Genomic DNA, 23,632 nt, shown 5'->3' on the forward strand with positions numbered 1-23,632 from the left:
GAAAATCCTCACACTGACAGAAAAGCCAGAAGAAGCATCTAAGAATGAAATGGGACGCATGGAGAATGAGTCAGAGCTACTTTCAGGGTTGTGTTTACGTGTCGGTGAGGGCACTACCCCAAACGCCTAGGCAAAACCACAGCATTCCATGTAAGTCTTAAAGAGACAGAGCGACGCTGTCATCGTGGGTATCTGGGGCGTAAAGCGTTAACATATGGAGAGGGCTATTTGAGACAGCTGGTGAGAGGCGCAGAATCAGTAGGTGGCTATGCCAGCACTACGATGGCATTCAAGTTGGGTGTCAGGTAATCTCTGAGAAAGTGCAGATTTATGCATTTTTTAAAATTTCACATTAGTTTCACTAAAATTGGACTCTTTTTTTCTTTTTGATTGAAATCCAAACAGACTTGTGGCTTGTGTCTTGCTACAGCTAAAAAAGAAAAAGGGGACAAAAACACAGGTTACTGTGGCTACATTTCGGAGACACTACAGAGGGCAGAGTTGAGCCGTGAAACAAGTGCGAGGAGAGGAGAGCTCCACACACGAGCAGAGGCAGGCTTGTGTTTGAAACTTTTTCTGTATCAATCACAAAGATTTGATTTAAGATTTGCCAAAAAAAATAATAAATTTAAAAAAAAAATACCAGAAGGTCAACTACACAACCAGTATTTCTGCCTTGCTAGCACTGCCATGCTAGTCCCTGATGTTACACAGGTTTCCAGAGGTTTCTAGGTAGGTGAACTGAGGTGTATTCTTGTATCTAGTTTGTAGTTTTAGCTAAAATCCTTCACAACGTGGCAAAACTGGCGCATACAAGAAGCTAGTATTAATTCTGAAAGTGTCTTCACTCAACATACAGACAGCAGAGTGGCTTGAGAAGTCTGAAGATGACAGGCCCAGTTTACATGCAGAGGAAAAAAAAGCTCACTGCTAGGAAGAGCACAAACCAAGACGAGAAAACGAGAGAACGGTGTAGGTGTGAGGAGAGAGGTGAGAGAGCGGTAATGGTGTTAATGTTGACAATCGGTTACAGAGAGGGCGAGAGAAAAAGAAAGTGTGTTGGTTCAAGGGCGTTTTGCAGAGAGGGGTAACTGGGAGGGAACGAGAGGATGCAGAGAAGGAAATGAATGGAAGTGAGGGGGGGCAAAAAGAGAAACAGTCTGTTTCCTCACTTAAAATCCAGGGCACAATATGGAAATCCTTAAACCGTCAACGGTGCTCTAAAAATAGCCCCCTTTTTCTGCACAGTAAGAGTTGGAAGTGGGAGTAGGAGTAGGAATGAGTGAGGTGAGGGTGAGCGGTGGCGTCTGGCAGTTGGAAATGGTAGAAACAAAGAAACACCAACCTGCAAGACAGCTGTGAAAAGCAGTGGGTCAGAGAATAAGAGGCCTCAGATAGAGAGAGAGACTAAGTGTGCAGGACTGAAAGAGTGAAAGTGGATGAGAGACGACCCCGATTGAGATGAAAGACTTCCCTGTAAAACTCTCTTTGGTTCTGGAAATAGTCAAGTGAAATTGGCTGGGATCAAACCATTGCTTACCTGTGGCATACAAGGAACTTGGTGCAATTAGCAAGTTTTGTTTTAACTGAGAGAATTAATGACACCTGTGTTTCTGATTTACATCACACATTCAGGGAAGGACTGAAAACAGCACAGAACCCCTTGAAAACGAGCCACTGAAAAGCAGCTCTTTCTTTGCTCTCATCACCCTGATAACCCCTCCTCTGCAGGTTACTCCACAGCCCATCACTGGCTAAATATATGCTGAACAGAAATGCTACTAGTGGCTGCATTATTATCAGTATTAAGACTCTAATGAGGATTTTGTGGTCAAAAAGTGGCCACAAAATACAAAGGTAGATTTGCAGACTCAGTTACCTAACAGATGGAAGCAGATTAACAAAGTGGTTATCTACAACATGACATTTCCTTTGGTGACTAAGCCCATGCTGTTTTACATGTGCTTAGTCACACACGTAAAATAGCATTTCAGAGACAACATTTCAGAGACACTTTGACAGCCATCATGACCCTTAACATGGCTTCACAGCCTTGCCCATTGTAACGCAGCACTATGATACAGCATAATATGAGGCTTTTAATGTCACAGCTTTCCTCTTAAATCAGATGGAAGCTGGTTAATGGTCCCATATCCCTGATTGGGTTGCTTTGCCTTGATATACACTAATATACAATGCATAGTGTTGCACTCATAAACAGCTCAGGACGAATGTGCAAATCTCAAGTTATCGGATGAAAATCGTGTAATCTCTCTGTGTTTATTTCTGGTAGCACTGAGCACCAAATTCCAACCCACGTTCTCATATTAAGATAATCATTAATAACATTAGTAATAAATATTATCATTAAATTTTTTACAGACAGGCAATTTTCCTGGTTCTTGTAACTGTGCTGTGATCATACACTTTGATCCAGTGGTAATTAATAATTACAGATATATTTCTAATCGTTATTTCCTCTGCCAAATTTAAAAAAAAGAAAAAGTTTTTAAAATATAGAAGAAATATTTTTGAACTGACAGTATGTATAAATACCAGTATGGTTTCGTAACAAATCATAGAACTGGAACAGCTCTTACCAAAGTCATCAGTGACCTGAAGAGCAACAGTGATTCACAGAGTTTCATTCTGACTTCTGCTTGATCTCACTGTTGCCTTCGACTCTGCTGATCTTGACATTTTAATTCAAAGGCTTCATGATTCAGTCAGGTTCTCGACCGCTTTCATACCTAAAGGGCAGCGGTTTTTATGTTTCAATAAGTAGTTTTAGAACTGCGCAAATAAAACAGGTGTTCCTCAAGGGTCTTCTCTTCGTTCATTGCTCTTTAACTTTTACAAGCTATTGCTTGGTACTGTAATATATAAAAACATCTCCTTTCACTCTTATGCAGATGATATACAGTTGTACCTATTATTTTGCTCTCAAGATCTATAAACTCCGCTGATGACACTAACTGCTGGATGACTAGAAACGTTTTAGACCTTTAGCCAAGACAGAAATATTTTTTCATATATATCACAATTATTTCTAAAACAGTAAGGAAGCATGGGCGGTGATTTTTGTTTTGATGATCATGTTAATAAAGTCACCAGAACAGCTTTTTGTCACTTAGAAAAATATGTGTCAAAAGTTAGAGCATTCTTTTCTCAGCCTGGCTCTTGGTCCATGGATTGCCGGCATATTTAGAATGAAGCAGAGTCAGTCATACATGGAAATTTGAACATATTACCCCAGTACTGAGGAAATTTCATTGGCTCCCAGTTCAATAAAGAATTACCTTTAAAATCCTTTGATTAGTTCATAAAGGTCTCAGTGATTTGGCCCTTCAGTACATCTCTGAATGGTTCAGTGTATAAGCCTCTCTGGCCAGGTACATGTACAATTTTGCTTCATACCTGATATGGCTTCAACAAGAATCATAACATTTTATACTTTAGAGACTTTCTCCAGACTTCTGCTAAATTAGGTGCTGGGAAATATACAGCAGTATTCATCTGTTTCTTTTGACTAATAAGTGGGCTGGAGCCTATCTTAGCTATCATAGAGACCGAGGACAGGTCACCAGAGCCAATAGTCATTCAAACATAAGCACAATTACATGTTTTTCAACAGCTATGGTAACTTTCCCTTTACACTTATACTCATTATTCATACTTGACTTATCTGTTTCGTTTTACATCACATTTAAATACGATGACCCTGAGAGAAAACCGAGGAGGGCTTGGCTTAAACGACCTCTAGAAGACTTTTTGAATATTAACGAGAATAGCAGTTGACTGAGGTAAGTCGTTATAATTTAGTCCAGACCCCAGTAATTGTCAGTTGTGTCCCTAGCTGGCACGCGGAAAGTCAGAAACCTTGCCCCTCGACATGTAAGTCACTGTTTTTCTTGCTGCTCTAAGCACGTTATTCCCCCCCCCATGTACTCCCTGTCCTTCTGTCCGTCTCTCTCCCCATCTGTCTCCCCGATTGCTCTCCCTCTACGTGCCTCCCAGGCCTGCCTCCCCACCTCTCCTCTCTCGCTCCAGCCTTTTTTTTTTCCGCTTTCCTAATGAGAGCGTGCGTTACGCAGGCATTCAGAAAACCTCTGTTAATTACATGACAAGCATCTCGTTCTGGGACACTAATGAAGAGGGATAGCGAGCTGGAGACGCCACTGGAGTGGTGGTGGTTGTGAGGGTGGTGAGGGTCAGTGCTCACCACTGGGTGGGGTGTTTGAACATGCGTGTGTGAGTATGTGTGTGTTTGAGGGGTGTGGGGATGGGGATTTTGGCGCCAGGCCAGCAGCTTATCAACCAGTGAAAGTTGGACTGTGCATCTAGTCCTCTCCCTACATCTTCAGACTGCTTGCCTTTCATCTTACTCTACTCCCATCTTTTTTTTTTTCTTTTAGTGTAGAACATCAGTGTTTTGATTTGTTTTTCCTAAGCACCATTACATTTACACTTATCAAAGAATGCATTAGCTTTGAACAGCTTTGACTATGACACACACAACTGCTTGATATCCTGATATCGCGAGCTGTGCTGGCCTTTTTTTTTTGGGGGGGGGGTGTAAAAGCCAAAATTCATAGTGTTAGCTTCAGCACGAATCAGTTTGTCATGGAATTAATTAAACAAAGTATTGACTGGCAAAAAAGCAAGAGCTACAGTTCGTGCACACACATAGCTTACTAATAAATCCACACACAGTGGAGTCAGAAGACCAGTGGGGAAAGAGAGCATGAGAGGGAGAGAGAGAGAAGACCTAGGCAGAAGTCCAGCGACTCAGCATGTGATTTGGAGGAACTTGCTCTGTCAAGAGGCACACTCGAACAGAAGATTGCTGTCCCGTACCATCCCTCGTGAAACGCTTGAGAAACACAAACCATCTGGAGGCTATAGTGCACACTCTCAACCCATCAAATATTGAGGATGTTTGTCTGATTTACAGAGCCTATTTAGAACTGTTTGGACAACTTGGCTGAAGGATTGGTGCCTTAATTAAAAATAATATCAAGAGCTAATATTGCCCCCGAGACCTTTGCCTCGCAGTCAACAGTGCAACAAAGACACGGTTCTGTGGCTGAAGATGAAAATCTGAGCCACAAGCACTTCTAAACGAGTATAGTCAGGCCCGAAACAAAGGCTTCTCCACATTTGTGATTTCACTGAGGTTACTGTCCCATGTGCCCCCCCCCCCCCCCCGCCCCCCTCCACCCCACCCCTTTTTCTGTCTGCTGATGCCAATAGCAACGTAGGCTGTTCTAGGCCCAAGTCCACCACAGTGATGGCATATTGATACTGTCATAAAACATTACATTCTTGCTTTATTCATTAGAACTGCGCTTTAATCTAAAAATATCATGGGCAGAGAATAAAACAGAGTTTTCAACAGCAGAAAGATTAGGCCTGCACTTCTCTCGCTGAGCACCACAACTCGGAAACGCTGAGGACCAAAATAGATGTTCCTCTCATAAAGGGCTCCTTCTTTGTAGTCGACATACAGCAACAACATCTGCAGGGCAGTTTCTATGGGGGGAACAGATTCGGGCAGGCTATCAAAGAGAGGCGATCTCCTGTGAGAAGTGGTGGGTGGAGGACTTCCATATTCTCCCTCTCTCTCTGTCTCTCTCCTTCTTTTTTTGTTCTCCTCCCTCGCTCTTTTTATCTTGCGCTTCCAAAAAATCTGTAGCAATCAGGACGATGCTAATAAAAGACCATTAATATCACCTGTCAGTGCTATCTTTGGAAGATCCAAAACGAGAAAATGAGACAAAAGGATTCAGTCTGGAGCTGCTCAACAAGATGTGGGATACCAGTGGAGGACAAACGGCTGCAGCGCTTGAGCAGTGAGCTGACAGGAAACCATCAAGAAAACAAGAAGGATGATGAATATTCCTATGTATCGTAACTAAAAGGAAAAACGTAGTTTAAAGTGATGCTTGAGAACTGTGTAATTTCAGTATAAATATTAGCATATTTTATATAAGGGGTTGTGTTTCAATATGGGCTGTGCATAATGCTGTCATGACCTTAAGTTCACATGGTTTTAGATAAAATAAAAACAAGAAAAAAATGTATTAAATGTTGTTCTTCTGGTAAAAATAACCCAACATAAGTTTAATTCAGAGCTGATCCAGATGCAGTTCAAACCAAGAGAGTGATTGTAAAGGTCGTAAAATCCTGCAGGTTGTTTGACTGATGGTTTTCACCGACTGCGATGGCAAGCCGTTCACTATCTGTTTAATGTAAAACATGAGCAAAGCCAGCAGACGGGCTGAGGCTCTGAGCGGAAAAAGATGGCACCGTAATGGGGAGGTGAAAGGCAAGGGGCAAAGCGATGATAGTAGCTTCATGCAGAGCAGAAGTGTATCTGGGGCCTCGCCTTTGAACTGGTGAGCCGGCTAATTGAAACAGCATTGCCAGGGCATCGGCTGAAGATCTGGATCTCATTCACCCCCGCTTTTATTCAATTTGGTTTCATCACAGGGGCGCGTCTCGTGCTTTTTCTCTCCACATGGCAATAAGTCATACCCTCGCCTTTTGCCCTCGACGTGTTGCCCATCTGTGTCCCCTGGGGGCCCAGAGTGCTGAGGCCCTGAGAACGCCAAGGGATTCAGATGAGGTCTTGAGAAAGCCCCTTATGGTACTTTTTCACGCCTCTCACCTTGGACTTGACCCCCACCCCACATCCCCACAGCTCTTCACTCACTCATACACAGACACACACACCTCTTTACCCCCCAGACTTAAGATTTACTGGTAAGAGCAGTGGTTGTCAGGAGGTTTGGACCGTGCACTTTCTAATTCAAACAAATGCGGCACTGAGGTCACGCTATTATCATGGAGCCACAAGGTGTTTCAGATGCCTCGCAAGTGTTGAGTGCTGAGCTGATAGAGAGAGAGAAGAGGGGAGAAGAAGCAGTATGTGTGTGTGTGTGTGTGTGTGTGTGGGGGGGGGGGGGGGGGGTGCTGTTAGGGAGCAATGCTGTGGAAAGCTTGTGAGTTTTCAGCGTGGAAATAAGCAAACAAATGCAGCAATGAATAAGCAAATAGACAGATAACACTGCCCAATCTCGATTACTTATCACTATCCTCTATCAGAACATGTGGATGTAGATTTTGCCTTGTAGTGGGGGGCTTCTCATTTCGCAGAAGAGCAGTCAGTGTTCCTACCACTGCTTTAATCAGTGTCCCGCATGCACCGGCCGACGCTTGCAGTTAAAGGTTGGAGGATGATATGATGGTCAGTGATGTACAGTAAATAAATATGCAGGTGCTTTCTGCTAAGACAAACTGATCTAACAGCCACAGTTTCCTTTAAAAGGTAATTTCAGCCGATGCCAGATCTAAGAAGTCTGGGATACTGTGCCAGGTTACGATAATACAAGAATGTAAAATTGCTGCTTGACACACATGCTCAGACATCTGAGATCCTTGTTTTAAAGAGAGAGAGAGAGAGAGAAAAAATTGCATGTCAGACAAACAACGGTGTCAGAGGACAACATCACAGGAAAGTCAACAGTTGCAATGATAGTCAAAACCTTTGTTTTTTGCCTCCCTGCTGTTTCCTCCCTGTCATGACTCTGATGGAGGAAGAGGAACAAACAAACCAAAAGAAAAAGGAAATAAACAAACCTAAATCTAATTTAGCTAAAAAAAAATGACACTGTTATATTTACTGAAAGAGAATATAGATATTATAATCTTTTGAAACACAAGCTGACTGAAAATAGAGGAAAAGCTACACATGGCAGCACAGGTTCTCTACAAGTTTACACCTACTGTGGCTGCATGTGAACCACATGTGAAGTCCAAAGACTACATACAGAGGAAAAATTGGATTTGGAGAGGATCACCGTAGGACTGAGGGAGGGACTAAAAGTGTGCATATCATTTCTTCCTCCGTGGGATTCGCTGCGAGGCAGGTACAGCATCTCTGCAGTCCACCGCTCAGCTGTCACACTCAGCTGTCCAGCGCTCACAGGAAACTTTTAAACACCGCAGTCGGTAAGTGCAAAGTTGTTGTTTTTTTCTTCTTCTTTTCTTTCTGCATCTTCTTACAGGTCAGTGGTAGAATAAGAAGACGCTGTTATTATCTGCGCTCGTCGCTCCTTTGATCCACGAGAGGGAAAGTGTTGGCTTTAAAGTTTTAGTTTTTTCCCGTCAGGAATTCTTCCGAATGCATGACGCGTTGTTTCCGACCTGTTCCACCGTTACTTATTTTGCGCATAAAAAGTTGCCTTCACGTTTTTGTTTTATTTTATTTTCTCTGAACAAGAGAAACTTCAGGATTGCTAATTGCCTTCAATTAACGGGCTTTAAACTGATTTCTAACAGAGCTCCGAAATGTAGCTTCATATATAAATAGCATCTCTTCATATGACTAAATGTGGAGTTAGACCTATATGAATGTTTTATCTAGCAGTGATTTATTGATTTTTTTTATTGATTTTTTTGCCTTTTTCTCAATAAATCAGAGAGACTTGAACGGCTAAAAGTAAGGCATGCGTTTGATTGACAGAAGTAATTATTCACTTTGTGCTATTTTTTTCTTTCTACGGGAATAAAAGCATTTGAATCTTTTTTTAAATTTATTTATTTATTTATTTATTTTTGATATGCCGAACATCTGCAAGCATTGAGCGGCTGCACATCTTTCTGTCAGCAGCTGCCACAGACTAGAAATGCCAAATTGCTTAACATATGAATGTGACGAAGATGAGACCTGTATGAAACACAACACTGCCCATATCACAACCCACCTCTAATGCAGTCCTTCAGTTCACTTTTCAGTCTCTTTTGTTGGTGCTGCTTTGAGTAAACAATGTTAAGTGATAAGCAGAAGCGTGGAGGAGGGCGGCAAGGAGAGGAGGAGGAGGAAGGAGGGTGAAGGAGAAGAGGAGGAAGAAGCGAGGTAGATGAAAGGAGGAGGCAGACTGGTGTAATGGGAGGGAGGAAGATAGTGGAAGAAGTGGTGGAAATGTTCCTTAGTGGATGGATTTACATCAGCTGAAATTCATTTTTGTTGAGAACATACCAAGATTTTCTTAAAAAAATAACATCCTGTCAGACTTAAACCATGAAGTAGCGCAATGTGAGATGTTGATTGATTGACTACGTGTCAATAGAAATAAAGTAACGCAAATATATATTGTAAATCAAAAACAAATGTAAAAAATGGCATGAAAACAGGATGTTGTGTCCCTGGGCAAGACACTTTACCCTACTTGCCTACTGGTGTTGGCCAGAGGGGCCGATATGGCAGCCTCGCTTCTGTCAGTCTGCCCCAGGGCAGCTGTGGCTACAACTGTAGCTTGCCTACACCAGTGTATGAATGTGAGAGTGAATGAATAGTGGTATTGTAAAGCGCTTTGGGTGCCTTGAAAAGCGCTATATAAATCCAATCCATTATTATTATTATTATTATTATTAAAAAAAACAGCTCAAATTTCTATTTCCCTGTATTATCTTGTCTCCTTCTTGACCCCCTTCCCTCTCCCAGCTTTTCCTCTCTCACACACCTATGCATACATGCACATATACCACGGACCTGCACACACAAAGTGTAGACAGCGTGTGACGGATAGGCTGCCTCTCTCTGCCTGCACTGTTTGTACGTTGATCCCTTCAGCAGGCCCTGCTTCTCCTGTCCACAGTGTCCGTGATGAGTTACTACATGGATCCAGTTTCTTCCTACCCAGCCCTTCACCCCTGTGACCGTCTGGGCACACTGGTAAGACCTCCCTCGTAAATTATCTCTGTGTTAAGACTGCCTCGGCTACCTACCACACAGCCGTCCACGAGTGTGAGCGAATGAGCGTTTGTGTGTGTGTGCAAACTGCTCAGTGCAGGAATGTGTGCAGGAGCATTAGAGTGGTGTTCTTGTCAGTGTATTAGCAACTCTGGATTCCATCACCTTACAGGAGGATACTCTATTTCTTTTTCAGTTCACTCCACCAGGGTTTGCAGTAAAAGCGCCTGTATCTGTACATGCTGTTCCTCATGATTTCATCAAAAGTTAGGAAACAGAGCTGTTGAACAAGACAATTCTCTACACGGCTGTGAAATTGCCCTTTCGAGCTCCTCTGTGTTGCACAACAAGCCTGCACTGTGTACTTCTCTTTAGCAAGTAATATTGTAAATAATGAGACCTAGGCCTCCAGCCTTGGCACTAACCAATCAAACTGGAGTCAGGCAACCCCAGCAGACCAGCACTTTTCTCAGCTGAGCCACCCGCACTGTGCTTTGCAGCAGTGTGTTTGCAAGAACCCTTAACACTTTCCAAATGGTAGTGCTGAATACAAAGTCAGAGACAGTTGCTGGGAACATTGGGATTCCTGTCAGGTGAGCATTTGAAGGGTGAAGGCCAGTGTGCTGCAAAATAAATGGCTCCATTTGTATGCAGAGCGCCAGCACATTAGGATAATAGACTGAGGTTACATGCAAATGGCAACCCCACCCCGTTCTAATACAAAACACAGAATGATGCCTCTCCCTGTTTCCTAATTGGCTCAGGTGGTGGGGCTTGCCTTTGAAATTGAGACTACTGTATACAAGGGCAGCTTGGTCAAAAGGTGAGCCCATGTCACCTCGGTAGCTTTATTCTCTTGAATTTACATAAATTATCAGCAAAAAGCAAAGGCTCTGATATTTTTTTCTCTCTTTAAGACAATATCTAAGTTCTATGTATTTCACAAAGGCAGTATTCAGAAAACAGCTGCAAAAAGAAAAAGAAAAACTCAAAGAATCACACAGCTTGTTGAAAATGAAATTGATACAAATGCAAATAGTTTCATTTGTAACCTTACCTTTTGTAATGCATTGAATTAATCCTTTTCTTTACATATCTTTTTCACGCAAATAATGAACACAATGAAAGAACCCCAGACATGAAGGATGGAGTGAACAGCAGCAGGTTGCAGGGGCTGTACCCAGAATCACTCATTACCTCCACAATGTACAAAGAAAACTCATTGTTTTACTCAAAAATGAGTTGCAAATTTAGATTTTGGATCTAAATTTGCAACTCACTTTTCTTGCACTCCAAGTTGTTTGCGTGGACATATGGATGTATGATTTCAGACACGGCTATTTTTGGAACTTTACATTTTGTCTTTGCAGAAAAGCAAAAGTGCAAAAAATTATAACCTGTTAACAACACATCATTTGTATTAAGTATATTAAGAACCCTTATATAGACCACATTTCAAGTAACACAAAGGTATGTTTAATTAAATCTGCCTGGTTTGCTAGCAATAGACAAGGGCTTTCCTCTTAAAACCACTCGGTGGTAATTGAGTATGTGTCTGTGCGCATATGTTTGATTGTGACACAAATGTAGCGTCTTGTAACAGTGGGCGTTTCAGTTGTTTTTACATGTGCACTGTAAGATTTCTTCACCATATTGCAAAATATGTTGCAATATTCTAAAGTTATGCCTTTCTGTACATGGAATGGTCTAACTGGATTACTGGAGTGAGGCCAAACACAAAAATACATCTAACTGCGTCACATACATGCTATATAAGAATGCTGAAGTCCTATACACCAAAGACTATTCAGTTCTGCAACAACAGTAAGCATGTCATGCTCTCACTGATTAATAGGTATAATGTTTTGAAAAAAAATGTAATTTTCACACATTCCACTACACATAAACTCAATGTGCTTCACATAGATTATTAAAACAAACAGGATGCTGCTAATACTTATACTCAAAAATAGTGAGCATTGCAAGCCCCACATCCAAAATATATGAATTTTCATTTACAGTAGTCGACAGTAGTCGTCCCCCTGAGAAATTACTTGACCCTAAACTTCTATTAGATTTCCCAATACTTTAGTCCCTAAAATAACAGGTAGGCCATATAAAAGCATGCATTATAAAGGCAGGCTCCTCCAAATATAGGCTGACCCCGACATTTAAAATTGTTCTACATGAGCTGAATGAGCTGAATATTATGGTGTCGATGGTATCTGCATTGGTATCTGCGACAGCCTGTCTACTCCATAAATCCTCCATGTGGCTCCCTTCTTCCCTATCTAACTTTCCCTCCTTTGCTGACTGACTTGATAGAAAATGCAAATCTCTCAAGAACCTTGTAAACTGGCCTCCTCGATTCTTTGGTCATGTTAGTCATCCATAAAACTAGATAGCTACTGATAAATGGTGCAGTGCTTAAACAGGAGCTGCTTATCAGATTGCCAGTCACTCTGTCTGCTGGGGCTGTCACTTACACATGTGACATAAATCATAGGATGCTGTAGTTATATCCAATTATATATCCAGTTATATAAGCCGTCATGTGCCTGTGAGAAAAACGCCAGTTTTAAAGAATGCTATTTCCTGATGTTTTTCATGAGTGGTCAAAGTTAGATTTTGATTTACTAAAAATGGCTATCTTCTTCGCCACTGTCTCTTGTTTCCTCAAAGAATTTTATATCTCTTTAGCCCTGCTGCCAAGTGCTGACTTTAGACTTCCCCCCCAGTGCAGCCTCTTACGTGAACAGTTCTGCGATAAGCAGGATAAAACAACAGAGCAAAGATAAACTGAATGAGTCAAATTTAGCTGCAGGGGTTATCTGTATGTGAGTACAATGAAAAAATGTTTCCAAAATACAAGGTTACACTCTGGGACAAAGCCACCGGACAGCTATATTGATAAGCTCATACGTTAACATTTTTCATTGGTTAACACATCAAATTTAGCTGCATAATTATTCAATGGAAAGGCACACTAACCAACAGGCTTTTCCTCTTGTTCTTCAAGGGTTCAAGTGATTTTGGGTGATTTTAAACCCTGACCATATCTTTTATTCTAACACTCACACACTACAGAAGTTTTAAAAGGAGCATTTTCCACATACATCCTCATTAGCTATGCTATCTGAGCTCACTATAACCAAAATCCCAATTAGGAAGACTGTATAACTTAATGTTAGAGGCATAAACTTCATAAAGTCCATACCACATTTTGTGTTGCTAACTGATTTATTTAATGTTTATCAAATAAAAAGTCCCCATCCCTCGTTTGTGAAGTTTGGGTGATTTTTAAAAAGATTTCTTTTAAGAAAGAATGAGCAGTTGCATGCAGAGAATGCATGCAACTGCACATTCTGTTTGTCATCTTGTGGATAAATGATTACAAATTAAATTTTGTCTCCAGAGGCAGAGTGGAGGTGTGGCAATGGGCCCACAGACCCAGCACCCAGGTGTGGTTCACCCTCATCAGCAGTATTACCCATCACAGCCCCTTTACCCTCACGATATACCCCTGCAGGAGGTTCCGGACGGACGTGAAATGTGCCCTACAGGTAAGAAATCATCAGTGTGATGTCAAGTGTATGTAGTATTTATGAACTGATTCTCAACCAGGACCCATAATTTAACAATTTTTAATTGTGATAGCGTTTTGATCAAGTTAACCTTTTACAATCAAATGTTAATGTTCCTAATAGACCCTTAGTTGCTTGATAGAAACATTGTCATAGCTTGTATGAAACCACAAGATGCAGAAGTGGTAATCTGTCAGAAAATAGAGATTACAATTTGCCTCCTTTTTATTCCTTCTTGTATGTGATTCGGCACTACAACAACAAAGAGCAACCAAAAGAGTTTGTATGCTAAATGGATTCATCTCTTCGATCATGGCACACCAAATCTTGCTCATTTTGTTGTTATAACACAATAAAGCTATTTTAACACATGTATTGTCACCATGAATGTCAAACCCCGATGCCTGTTTCAGTCAGAGCTGACAGCCTTTAACTTATCATCTTCCAGGTACAGAATAGTGAAGGTAATTGTCTGGAAAATTCACACCAAGCTGAGTGGACATCTTGTGCTTAGCTGCCTGCATAGGCTCTATGAAGGAGGCATCAATGCTTAAATAAAACTGAGTATTTCCAGTTATGTGAAAAAAGTCCCTGCTGTATGCTAGATGGGGAAAAGGGGAGCTCAGGACAAGGGTCTAACCTGATTGTCATCTTCCCTAACCCGCAACCTAACCTTAAACCAAGCTTTCAAAAGTAAAATGTGATGATTTACACTGTGGACATGCGTTGCTCCTATTAATAGAGACCCCAAAGTGGAACAGATTTATGTTTCCACAACTTCAGTATTGCACACATTTAAGGACATACACACACACACATGCACGCGTGCAGAGTCTCAACTTGGCCTGTTGTTCTGCGTCTGCTGCACGGGGGATGTTGGTGATGCTGACCCTGAGGGCAATGCCTTTACCAGATACCCTCATACCCCCCTCTCTTACGTTCTCTATCTTCCTCCCACTCTGTTTCTGGGGGCAAATGCTCTTCATTTTTCTTCTAACAGCCCTCTCTTTCTAGGTTTTTTTTTTTTCGTTCATTGTTTTTCAAATTAGTTTTATTTTAAACTGGAACATTCCTCCCAGTGCATTTGCCTGCGTTTGACTCTGGCCTCTTCTACTTCTCAAAAGTGATTGATGCTGTTGGACTGGGACACACGCCACGGGAGTAAGATAGGGGTGCTGGGGGGCACAGGCTTTCTTCCGTCACCTCCCTGAGCTGGATGCAGGGGCAAGACAGGGGGCCAAAGGGCGGCCATCTTTTTCCCAAGCCTCTGGTTTGGTCTCTGGAGAGGTGGAGGGGGGCTAAGTGCTTGTGTGTGTGTGTGTGTGTGTGTGTGTGTGTGTGTGTGTGTGTGTGTGTGTGTGTGTGTGTGTGTGTGTGTGTGTGAGAGAGAGAGAGAGAGAGAGTATGTGTGTGTGTGTTTGTACGTGTGTGTGTGTGCATATGCTTGCATACGCCAGTACAAGAGGGAGTCAGGATTTGATGGGATTTGCTGATGTTTGTTACAGAGACACACTCTTTTGGAGCACTCACTTCATTCCTCCCAGCGCTAAACCATTGACATAAACATTGCTAAGTGGAAAAAAATGACCGAGTGCTGACCTTCTTTTTTTTTTTTCTTTTCTCGTTCTCGTCTCCAAAATCCATGGAGACCGCAGGTCTCAGAGCATTTGAGCCACCTGGAGATGCGGTTAGAGTCATTTAGCTCTTAACAGCAATGTCATAAGAACTGCTTTGGTTTCTGTCCTACCACCATACGCTGTTATGAGTTGCCGTTAACCTCAAAAAGCTGCTCAATAATCTCTGACACAGTCTCCACACCCCGAGCCGTTGATTTGACTCATTTCTTTCAAACTGAAAAAAACAAAGAGAAACTTCTCTTAATAATTTCACATTTGCAAATTCTGAATACCCGCAAACGATTTGTGTAGACTTAGAAATACAGGTGCAAACAATTTTAAGTTTCTGGTGCTGTGCAAGCAGAGCTTTGGAGATTTCTCGTATTTGAACGCATACTTGTTCTTTTTCAGACCACTGAGGTTTTGCCAGTTTTAAATTCTGTTATTTTTTCACATCTGTAAACCCCCCTCTTTATGTATATTCATGTAACAAATCCATTGGCGCTATAAATATAAACACAAACATGTCATGTCTGTCTTGGATATTTGGGATGAAATATTTTGTGTGTCGTTTAAGGTGGTTAGAGCCTGATTTTGCAACTGAAGTCACTATTTTTCCCCTTGTGAATGGACTGGGTGTGTTTAAAATGAAACGTGTTACTGTGAGAAAGAAAAGATACAGAGCAGATGTGAGGCAGGGATTTAGGATGTTACATGCTTGGCCCTGAGCCCAATGTCACACACACTGCTTCCTGACAACAGCCATGACATGGTAATGTTTACACTAACCCAGCTCTACTCTATACTCTCCAACACTCACACCAAAGGATCTGTTGCAAACGCCCACTGAGGAAATTCACTTTATGTGCATGTGTGAGTTAAGTATGCGTGTGTGTGTGTGTGTGTGTGTGTGTGTGTGTGTGTGTGTGTGTGTGTGTGTGTGTGTGTGTGTGTGTGTGTGTGCTAATAAAAGAGTGAGGGTGCATTTCTGCACAATCTCACCAAAATCCAGGCACAGAAATCACACACATGCAAACACGCTCCACCAACATCCTGGAGTGATACACACTCGCGTATTCATTCATTAAATTCACACCCTGCACTCTTGTGTGTATTGTATTACAGCATCCTTCCATTCAGTGAAACAGGCACACACACACACATACAGGGAGGCGCACACACACATACATTCACTCCCAGGCTCTCCTGAGTTCACTGTACATTTAAACATGCACTCCCATTTAGTACACGCAGACACAGCTGTGATCTGGCACTCAGAGACCATTGGCCTGTGTTTTATATGATGTGATTTGACAGCTGGACAGTTGCAAGAGGAGGGGAATTGGGGGGGGGGGGGGGGGGGGTGGAGTACAATTTTAGGAGAGAATATGGATAGGGAAAAAGAGAAGTCACAGAAGTGGGACTGCAGTGGTGGGAGGAGAAGAGATGAGGGGAGGAGGATCTAAGATGTGGGGCCTTGAGTGGAGTTGGGGGGGGTTCGCCTCTGATGAGGGGCACGTCCTCACGGGCGAAGGCCCATTTTTTATTTTCTAAAAGTAAACAGGCAGCCTGCGGGGGTCTGGAGGGTTATGGGAAAGGAGGAAACATTGATACTAATCAGGCCAGCGCACACTTCCCCCTCTAACAATAAAACAAAACAAGAGTGGAAACACGGAAAAGCGGCAGACAACTGTGGGGGAATGGGCTACACAACTGTGCACATTTGAAGCGCATGGCATGGTGATAGAGCTAAAGCAAGAAATGCAAGTCAATAAAAATAGTGAAGAGTTCATCTGCTTCTACTACACTGCACATTTGTAGTTTTATTTTTAGATGTCTGAACCGTTTGAATGAGTTTCCACATTAGGCTTCTGAGACACGGTTTACAATAGAGCCACTCTGGAATCTCTATCCCATAATTCAAAGTTCTGCTTTGGTTAACTGAAATCTTGAAATTATTTTTTTGCTTCTTCTCCTTTGATGAGCCATTTTCTCCAATGCTTTTTAAAATATCACTTGAGATCGTCAGAAATGCATTTTTCCCCTTTTCACCTACAGCTTTTGGCATTGTACCCTGATTGAAAAATGATTGCTTTCTTCTCTGTTAGTGTTGTAATTTTATTTATTTATTCTCTTTTTGGAAACGCTCTGCTTTTAAGTACCAATCATTTTTTAAACTTCCCTTTCCCAGAGTTCTACAGGCCATATTTCTAGGAAGTGTTCCTGTGGTAAGTTCCTCTTGATAGCGCAGTGACTAATTACAAACCACTTCAGTAGGAGAACATGCAGTTCTGAAAGACATGCAATCACTGACGGGGGTGATGATGCAACAGATGCCAGCTCACCAGGAAAGGTGGTGCTTTAATGAATCCTGTGATAGACCTCCCATTGTTTTAATGTTTATGTCGTGAGCATAGCAATATGCAGAGCTTTTAATAACAATGAGCGTACTTTACCAGTAGCGGTAAAAGTGAATTCCTCTAACTGTATCCCGTAATTTGCGTTGGTTGTTGAGTCAAGTCCTCTTTGTAATAGTTAATGGTCAGTTGCTCACTTTAGCATTTTAATATAAACTGAATTTATACAACAATTAACCAAAGGAAAAAAAAAAGAATCCAACAACTGCTTGTTTCTTAACTGAGTGGATCATTCCTTTGGGCGTTGCTATTTACTATGATACACAACCTTCATTTTTCATATGAAACATAGAGTAACACTGATGTATGATCCCTTTAGCTGTGAGGACTAGCAGACTGCGAGACTGTGCTAATAATGGAGAGGAGGGAGGGAGGGAGAAGAACGCAAGACAAGTAAAGGGAGGTCTGGGAGGCAAAGAGACGCGGAGGGGGGTGGGGATAATTGAATTATCTGCACAATGGAGTGATGGGGGGCACGTGGTGCCGCTAATGGAGGAAGAGATGTCCTTTTTAGCGGAGCTAATTGTTCAGAAAAGAGCTGAGCCTTTGTTCAGGGAGGCCCTGCTACTTTCCCAGTGCACTTTACATCCACACAATTTAGCGGCGTGTGCGCACACACATACACACAAAAACACATGCACGCGCACAAACACATTCGGGAAGAAAAAGATTTTGGAATGCGAGGCATAAGAAAGAGATGTGCACAAGCACAGTAGACATCTATGAGCAGAGACAGACTCACACATACAGGGACACAGCACTCCTGTCCCAGCTAACCCTCTGATCTCAGCAGGAGTGCATCCAGCCTGTGGCACCTTCAGACAGCATCCACCACAGATAGAGCTGAGACTGAGCTGTTAGACAGAAGCCACAAGGACCCCACTGTTTTACTGTTTGACTGTCTGCCCTGTGTGTGTGTGTGCGTGTCCCATATGTGTGTGTGTGTGTGCTTGAGTGGCTGTAAATAAATGACTGACTGATTACATGCTAAATGGCTTCTATTCACGCAAATACCATACCCATCAGATCATAGACATTCTCTGGGACTTTGGGATTTTATCCCAGTCATCTTTTAAGGCTTCGCGTTTGTAAATGTGTGAGAATGCACACGCCAAACATCGAAAGCCTCAGAGCATCCAAGGCTCCTGCAACTACTGCGAGGGTGCCGCCATCAAAGACAAATATCACTTGACAGCTGTATGGATTGCTCTAAATCAAATAACCTTTCAGTTAACTCTGTGAAAAGTAGCAGGTGCAACGGTTACATCTGAGGATTATAGACAGGCAGAAAGCACAGATGTGCCAGTAAGAGACTGACAGCAAGCAGCAGCGAGGAGAGAGAGAGAAGGCTGTTTTTGCCGGGGGTGCTATACAGCAACACAAATGAGTGAAGGCAGCTAACTGTCAAAACCATGGAAACAGCATTTGCCAGGTGAAGAAAAAGAGACACTGCAACCAAAACTTGTTTGATCTAGGACATGTGTCCTGGGGGTACTGTACATGCATGAGACGGTCGTTTCATGTTTATTGCTAAAAAGAAAATGACACAATTGTTTTAGCAGTTGCTTATGGAATTCAGATTGTTCAAAACTGTGTTATAATAAGCTTGTACGACTGATGATGAGAAGCTGATTGTTTAGCATTTAACCTTTCCTCATGTCAGAGTGCTGTTCGCCTTGCTTTTAAGGTTCATTGTACACCAGACTATCTAAGGCAATGGCCACTGCTCTGAGAAACAGCTCAACAATGTACTAACATAATATAAATATATTCAGATGCATAGTGGAGCCAAGAATTTCAAGAGCTTTTGTAATCACTTTTTAACAGGATTATTATTAAGATATTAGTTTACCAATTAGTATGCACGTTTCATCACTAAAATCAAATGAAATATTAACAAAATATGTAAATCAATAGAGATGGACAGGAACAAAGTGAAAATCATCCAGAGTGTCACCAGCCCAGATATTAGTCAGCAACACCATTAAACTCTAAATGGCTGCCCTTAGGCACAAAAGGACCCAGGCTGTCCTTTTAAGAGCAGATACAAGGGAGTTCATTAACAGAAGACAAAGAGGTTCAGTCAGAGCGTTTGAGAGACCGACGTGCTGACTGCTGGAGAGCTACTGTTTCTTCCTCCATTCTTCTCCTCCATCACCCCCTCTACTTTAAAGCCCCCCTCCCTCCCTGGTGAGGCAGCTTTTCTCACCGCAGAACCCACCAGCACTCCTCACAGATGAGGCTCCTATCAGGGCAATGAAACCCGATCCAGGGCTGCTAATGGAGTCGGTGAAGTACCACCAGTTGAAAAAAATCCATGCATGATCAATATCCCTGGCTCCCCAGCCTCCTCCCACATCGTCCCATTTAGACGTACAAGTGTACAAGACATGCAGATGTATCGTGTGGATGTGCATCATAGGATGTACCATTGATTCATTCTAACTAGGTTTCTTAAGATGGGGCTGGCTGTGGGATATGTGCTCTAAAGAAAATTATTTACATTTTAAATTTCTTACAAAACCTGGTTAAAAATGAATCATCTGTTATTACAGCTTCTGTTGCCATGGGAGGTGCTCCTTGATGGTAGTAGCTTGTGAAGAGTGGAGTCCTACTGTGGCAAAAAGCCCAGTCTTTCTTTTGTCTTTATTCTTTTTCAGCAGCAGAACAAATACATGATTCAATTTCCAGTGAGGCATGGTCATTGTTCCTGATTATTGGCAGATAAAAAAAAAAAAAAAGCGAGCAGAAAACTAAAGAAAAAGCAGTTTGCATTTCCCAAACTAGATTTTCATTGACGGTCTCGGTAATGCAGATCGATTTAAACATCCAGACAACTAAACCTCGCATTACTTTTGTGCCTTATTTTTATTTTATTTTTATATCTTCATTTTCAATAAAGGTTAATAGGGCAACTGTTTGTAAAGACAAACTTTGTTATGACTGTGCTGCAGCAGCATAAAGAACACAGACGTGGCTGACTTTTATTGATCTCTGCAACCTGAACAGGAAATACTCTGAGGTGTTTATGAGGGTGAGTTACAAGTTATGAGGATGCCTGGACACACAGAATATATAGGACAGAGACAGTCCAGGTTCTTTTAGCTCTTAGTAACTTCATCTCAGGTATATAGCTTATTTGTTTTGAGATTTTAGTAGAAATACTATTTCCACACATTAATAACTCTGATTTAATAACTCAGACTCTGATTTATAGATCAACATTAATTCATTCCTAATGGTTTGGCATGCTAAATTAGGTGATAAAGACGTTTTTTTCCGTTAGTCTCTCTTAAAAATATGTGTTTACATATTTAAAATGTTCATCATCAAATCACCAGCGTGTTTCTCAACATCAAGAGCAAGGCGCCGAGTGCGTACGATGACGTATGTAGGCTGCTCGGGGTCACAGGTAACAGCTTTCACATGAGCTGGTGTGTGTGTGTGTGGGGGGGGGGGGGTGTCTAGAGGGAAGAGGTGGGTGTGGGGTGTGGGGTGGGGGTGGGGGGGTCCTTGTAATTGAATTGTGAATCAGCTAGCAAGTTATTCCCAGTCACCGCCCCCTTCTCTGTCGTCGCACTCTGGTTCTTCACAAATGCAACGCCCATAGCCACAGATACAGAGGAGGGAGTAAGTGAGTGAGTGTGTGAGTGAGTGAGTAAGAAAGAACGAGGAAAAGAGGGAGTGTGTGTACCGGAGAGGGAGAAAGATAAGTTAGGAGTAAAAGAATCTGAATCGTTTCTTTCTTTTCCATTTCTTTTTTTTAGTGTGAGAGGAGAATATTATATATATATATAAATATATATTTTTTTACAAAATCAAGAACTGATCGGGACGCCAGAGGAGGAGGAGATTTTTTTTTTCCTTTGAAATATATTGCGCTTTTGGAGGTGTTAGAATTAAAGAGGGAGGCGGCGTTATTAATTCACGCTGATCTGATGATCATGACGGCAGCTGTCGATATGAAACCGACGTTAACAATCATAAAGGCTGAAAAAATGGACGGTGAGTAATCTCAACTCTTCTGAGCGCTTTGACAGCTAACACGAGACTTACTGTACATTACTCCTCAATGTTTCTTTGTAACACAAGCGGCTGTCTCCGGATTACGCTCACAGTAAAGCACGCTGCTAATTCTCGAGAACAAGTAGATGAGCTGAGAGAGGGACATAACGTCCTGAACGCATTTCTTTGATGAAGGCGCTGCTGGTTGCTCAATATTGGACTCTACAGGCAAGACTTGAGAAAGATGAAATCATGCCTGAGGGTCTAGAGTCTTGCAATAGACTGTACTGTATGCATACATGCATGCGTGCGTGTGTGTGTGCTCCGTATTGCTAGAAATCCGGCTCTGACAGGTGTGACTGTTTCAGATGTGATGATGTGCTAATATGAAAAAAAAGTTAGGACACTGGACTTTTTACATTTATGATCAGTCATCACAAAGCATGCTGCTTTGCATAGCATTGGCAATTTTTACTAGTACATGCAAACAGCAGTGTGACTTTTACTGTTTATGCATGTGTGTAGCTGCCACTTTAAGACACGCTGTATGTTTTATGACAGTTCTCTGATGATCTCAAGCATGAACAGCTATCCGAGTTAAGTTTTGCCACATTTCCTCTTTTTGTACAGATGGTAACCCTATCTCTCTAATCCTGCTTTGATCTCACCTAACACTGACCCATATATTCCATGCCATGCTGGAGAAATCCAAGGCATATTGCCCAGCCGGCATGGGAGACAGGCAGTGGTGCCTAATAACCCCCTCCCCTCCCCTCACCCACCAACCAAACTGCCTCCTCTTTCTCCCTTTCTTCTCTGCCTCCCTCCCCACCACCTCCTCCTTTAGTGGCTGAAACTGACTTTCCAGAAATCAGGAGAGGCAGGCTGAGGTGATGAATCTGCAGTGCTGAGGCTTGCCTCTCTCTTAACTCCACTGCCCAGAACCCTTTGGATCGCTCCAGGGGTAGTCCAGGGCGCAGGCAGGGGAGGCCGCAACTGTAAGCTGTTTTCGTGTTGGGGTTTAAACCTTTGCGTGGTTTCACTTCTCTCTTTATCTTTTTTTTTTCATAGCATATGGTGGCACGTTTGCAGGATTTGCATTCAGCAGCTTTTTACATTAACCAATCCCCCTGTGCTTTTGCAGTTCAGGTGCAGAGAACCTATTAGCAGAGTAGCAAGCAGCAGTGATGCATCATGGAAATCTGATACTAATTGCTAGTGCTGACCCACTAAGGGGCTGTGACTCACCACATTAACCGCCTTCTCCCTGCTGTCAATACCTGCAGAGCATAGATTCATACATGCACATCACACAAAAGTCGCAAATTCTGCTGACAGCTGCAGAATTGTTGCCAAAGCGTAGCACAATCTTGCAAAAGCATTTCGCAACTCTCGCTCCTACTTACGCTAAGTTGGGTGCACTCAGGTCAAGCCAAGCCTGCCAAGGAGCAGTTCACAACTTCACACAAACACATCCTTTCTTCACCTCCCTCTCGCATGCATACACGCACACACTCACGCACACTGTTCTTGTTTACTTCTTGGTGTTACCATAGTCGCAAGATAGATGTACTACCAATGGCCAAGGCTGTTCTTCAGCCTGATAAGAAATAACAAATTTAAAGGCATGACCAAGTTGCACTTGCCCTTTGCTTACAGCTTACTGAAAGAAAGTAGTCCACACAGGTCAAGTTCTTGGACTGTTACTGTGAGAAGCACCTCTGCAGCAAGTGGTGATGGCAGCTCAGCTTTAGCCCCGTCAGGTCTATGGCATTGTTTTGAATAACACCTGCAGTCACACACTGCACATGCATGCACACCCTGCTAACAGTCTTAAGTGGTTTCTAGCCCACCTTGCTCTTTTGTTTGTTTTCTTTTTTTGACGGAAGTGACAGCAGAGGTAACTCTTTAAAAGTCATTCGCGCAGAGGTAAACCCAAAATAACACCGCTTACTTCACTGTTATGGGATTCACTTCGAAGCACCCCAAGCTTACTTTGTTGTGACCCAGCCGGTGGGGTTGTTGTTGCTGAAAGCACTCTCTAGCCACGAGGAAACTTCTACAGAGACTAATTTGAAAGATAGTGTAGAACATTACCTCACCAGGCGCATTGTAGTACATTTGAGAAACATTTATTATGGCTGCCCAGTGATGGATTTAATATTCAACAGAGTTAATTATTTACAATACAGTTTTTAGACCTGAATGAGCAGTCCCTGTTTTGTTTATGTCTCTGCCAGGCCTGAAGGTCGA

The 23,632-nt window shown here is 42.3% G+C and overlaps 1 protein-coding gene across 2 annotated transcripts in view; it reads left to right on the forward strand.

Moving 5' to 3' along the window:
• Positions 1 to 7,899: 7,899 nt before the first annotated feature.
• Positions 7,900 to 23,632, forward strand: part of ets1 (ETS proto-oncogene 1, transcription factor) — a 32,356-nt gene continuing 16,623 nt past the window's right edge. The window contains exons 1-3 of one of the 2 annotated variants that reach the window (XM_026191928.2): positions 7,900 to 8,013; positions 9,663 to 9,739; positions 13,173 to 13,320. In XM_026191928.2, coding sequence (XP_026047713.1) covers positions 9,671 to 9,739; positions 13,173 to 13,320 — 217 coding nt within the window. In that variant the 5' untranslated portion in view covers positions 7,900 to 8,013; positions 9,663 to 9,670. Of the gene's footprint in view, positions 8,014 to 9,662; positions 9,740 to 13,172; positions 13,321 to 20,997; positions 21,380 to 23,632 lie in introns of those variants that run through there. The other variant, XM_026191927.2, reaches the window with a different exon arrangement.

The sequence above is a fragment of the Astatotilapia calliptera genome, chromosome 14 (genome assembly GCF_964374335.1).
Source record: "Astatotilapia calliptera chromosome 14, fAstCal68.1, whole genome shotgun sequence".
Taxonomy (NCBI): domain Eukaryota; kingdom Metazoa; phylum Chordata; class Actinopteri; order Cichliformes; family Cichlidae; genus Astatotilapia; species Astatotilapia calliptera.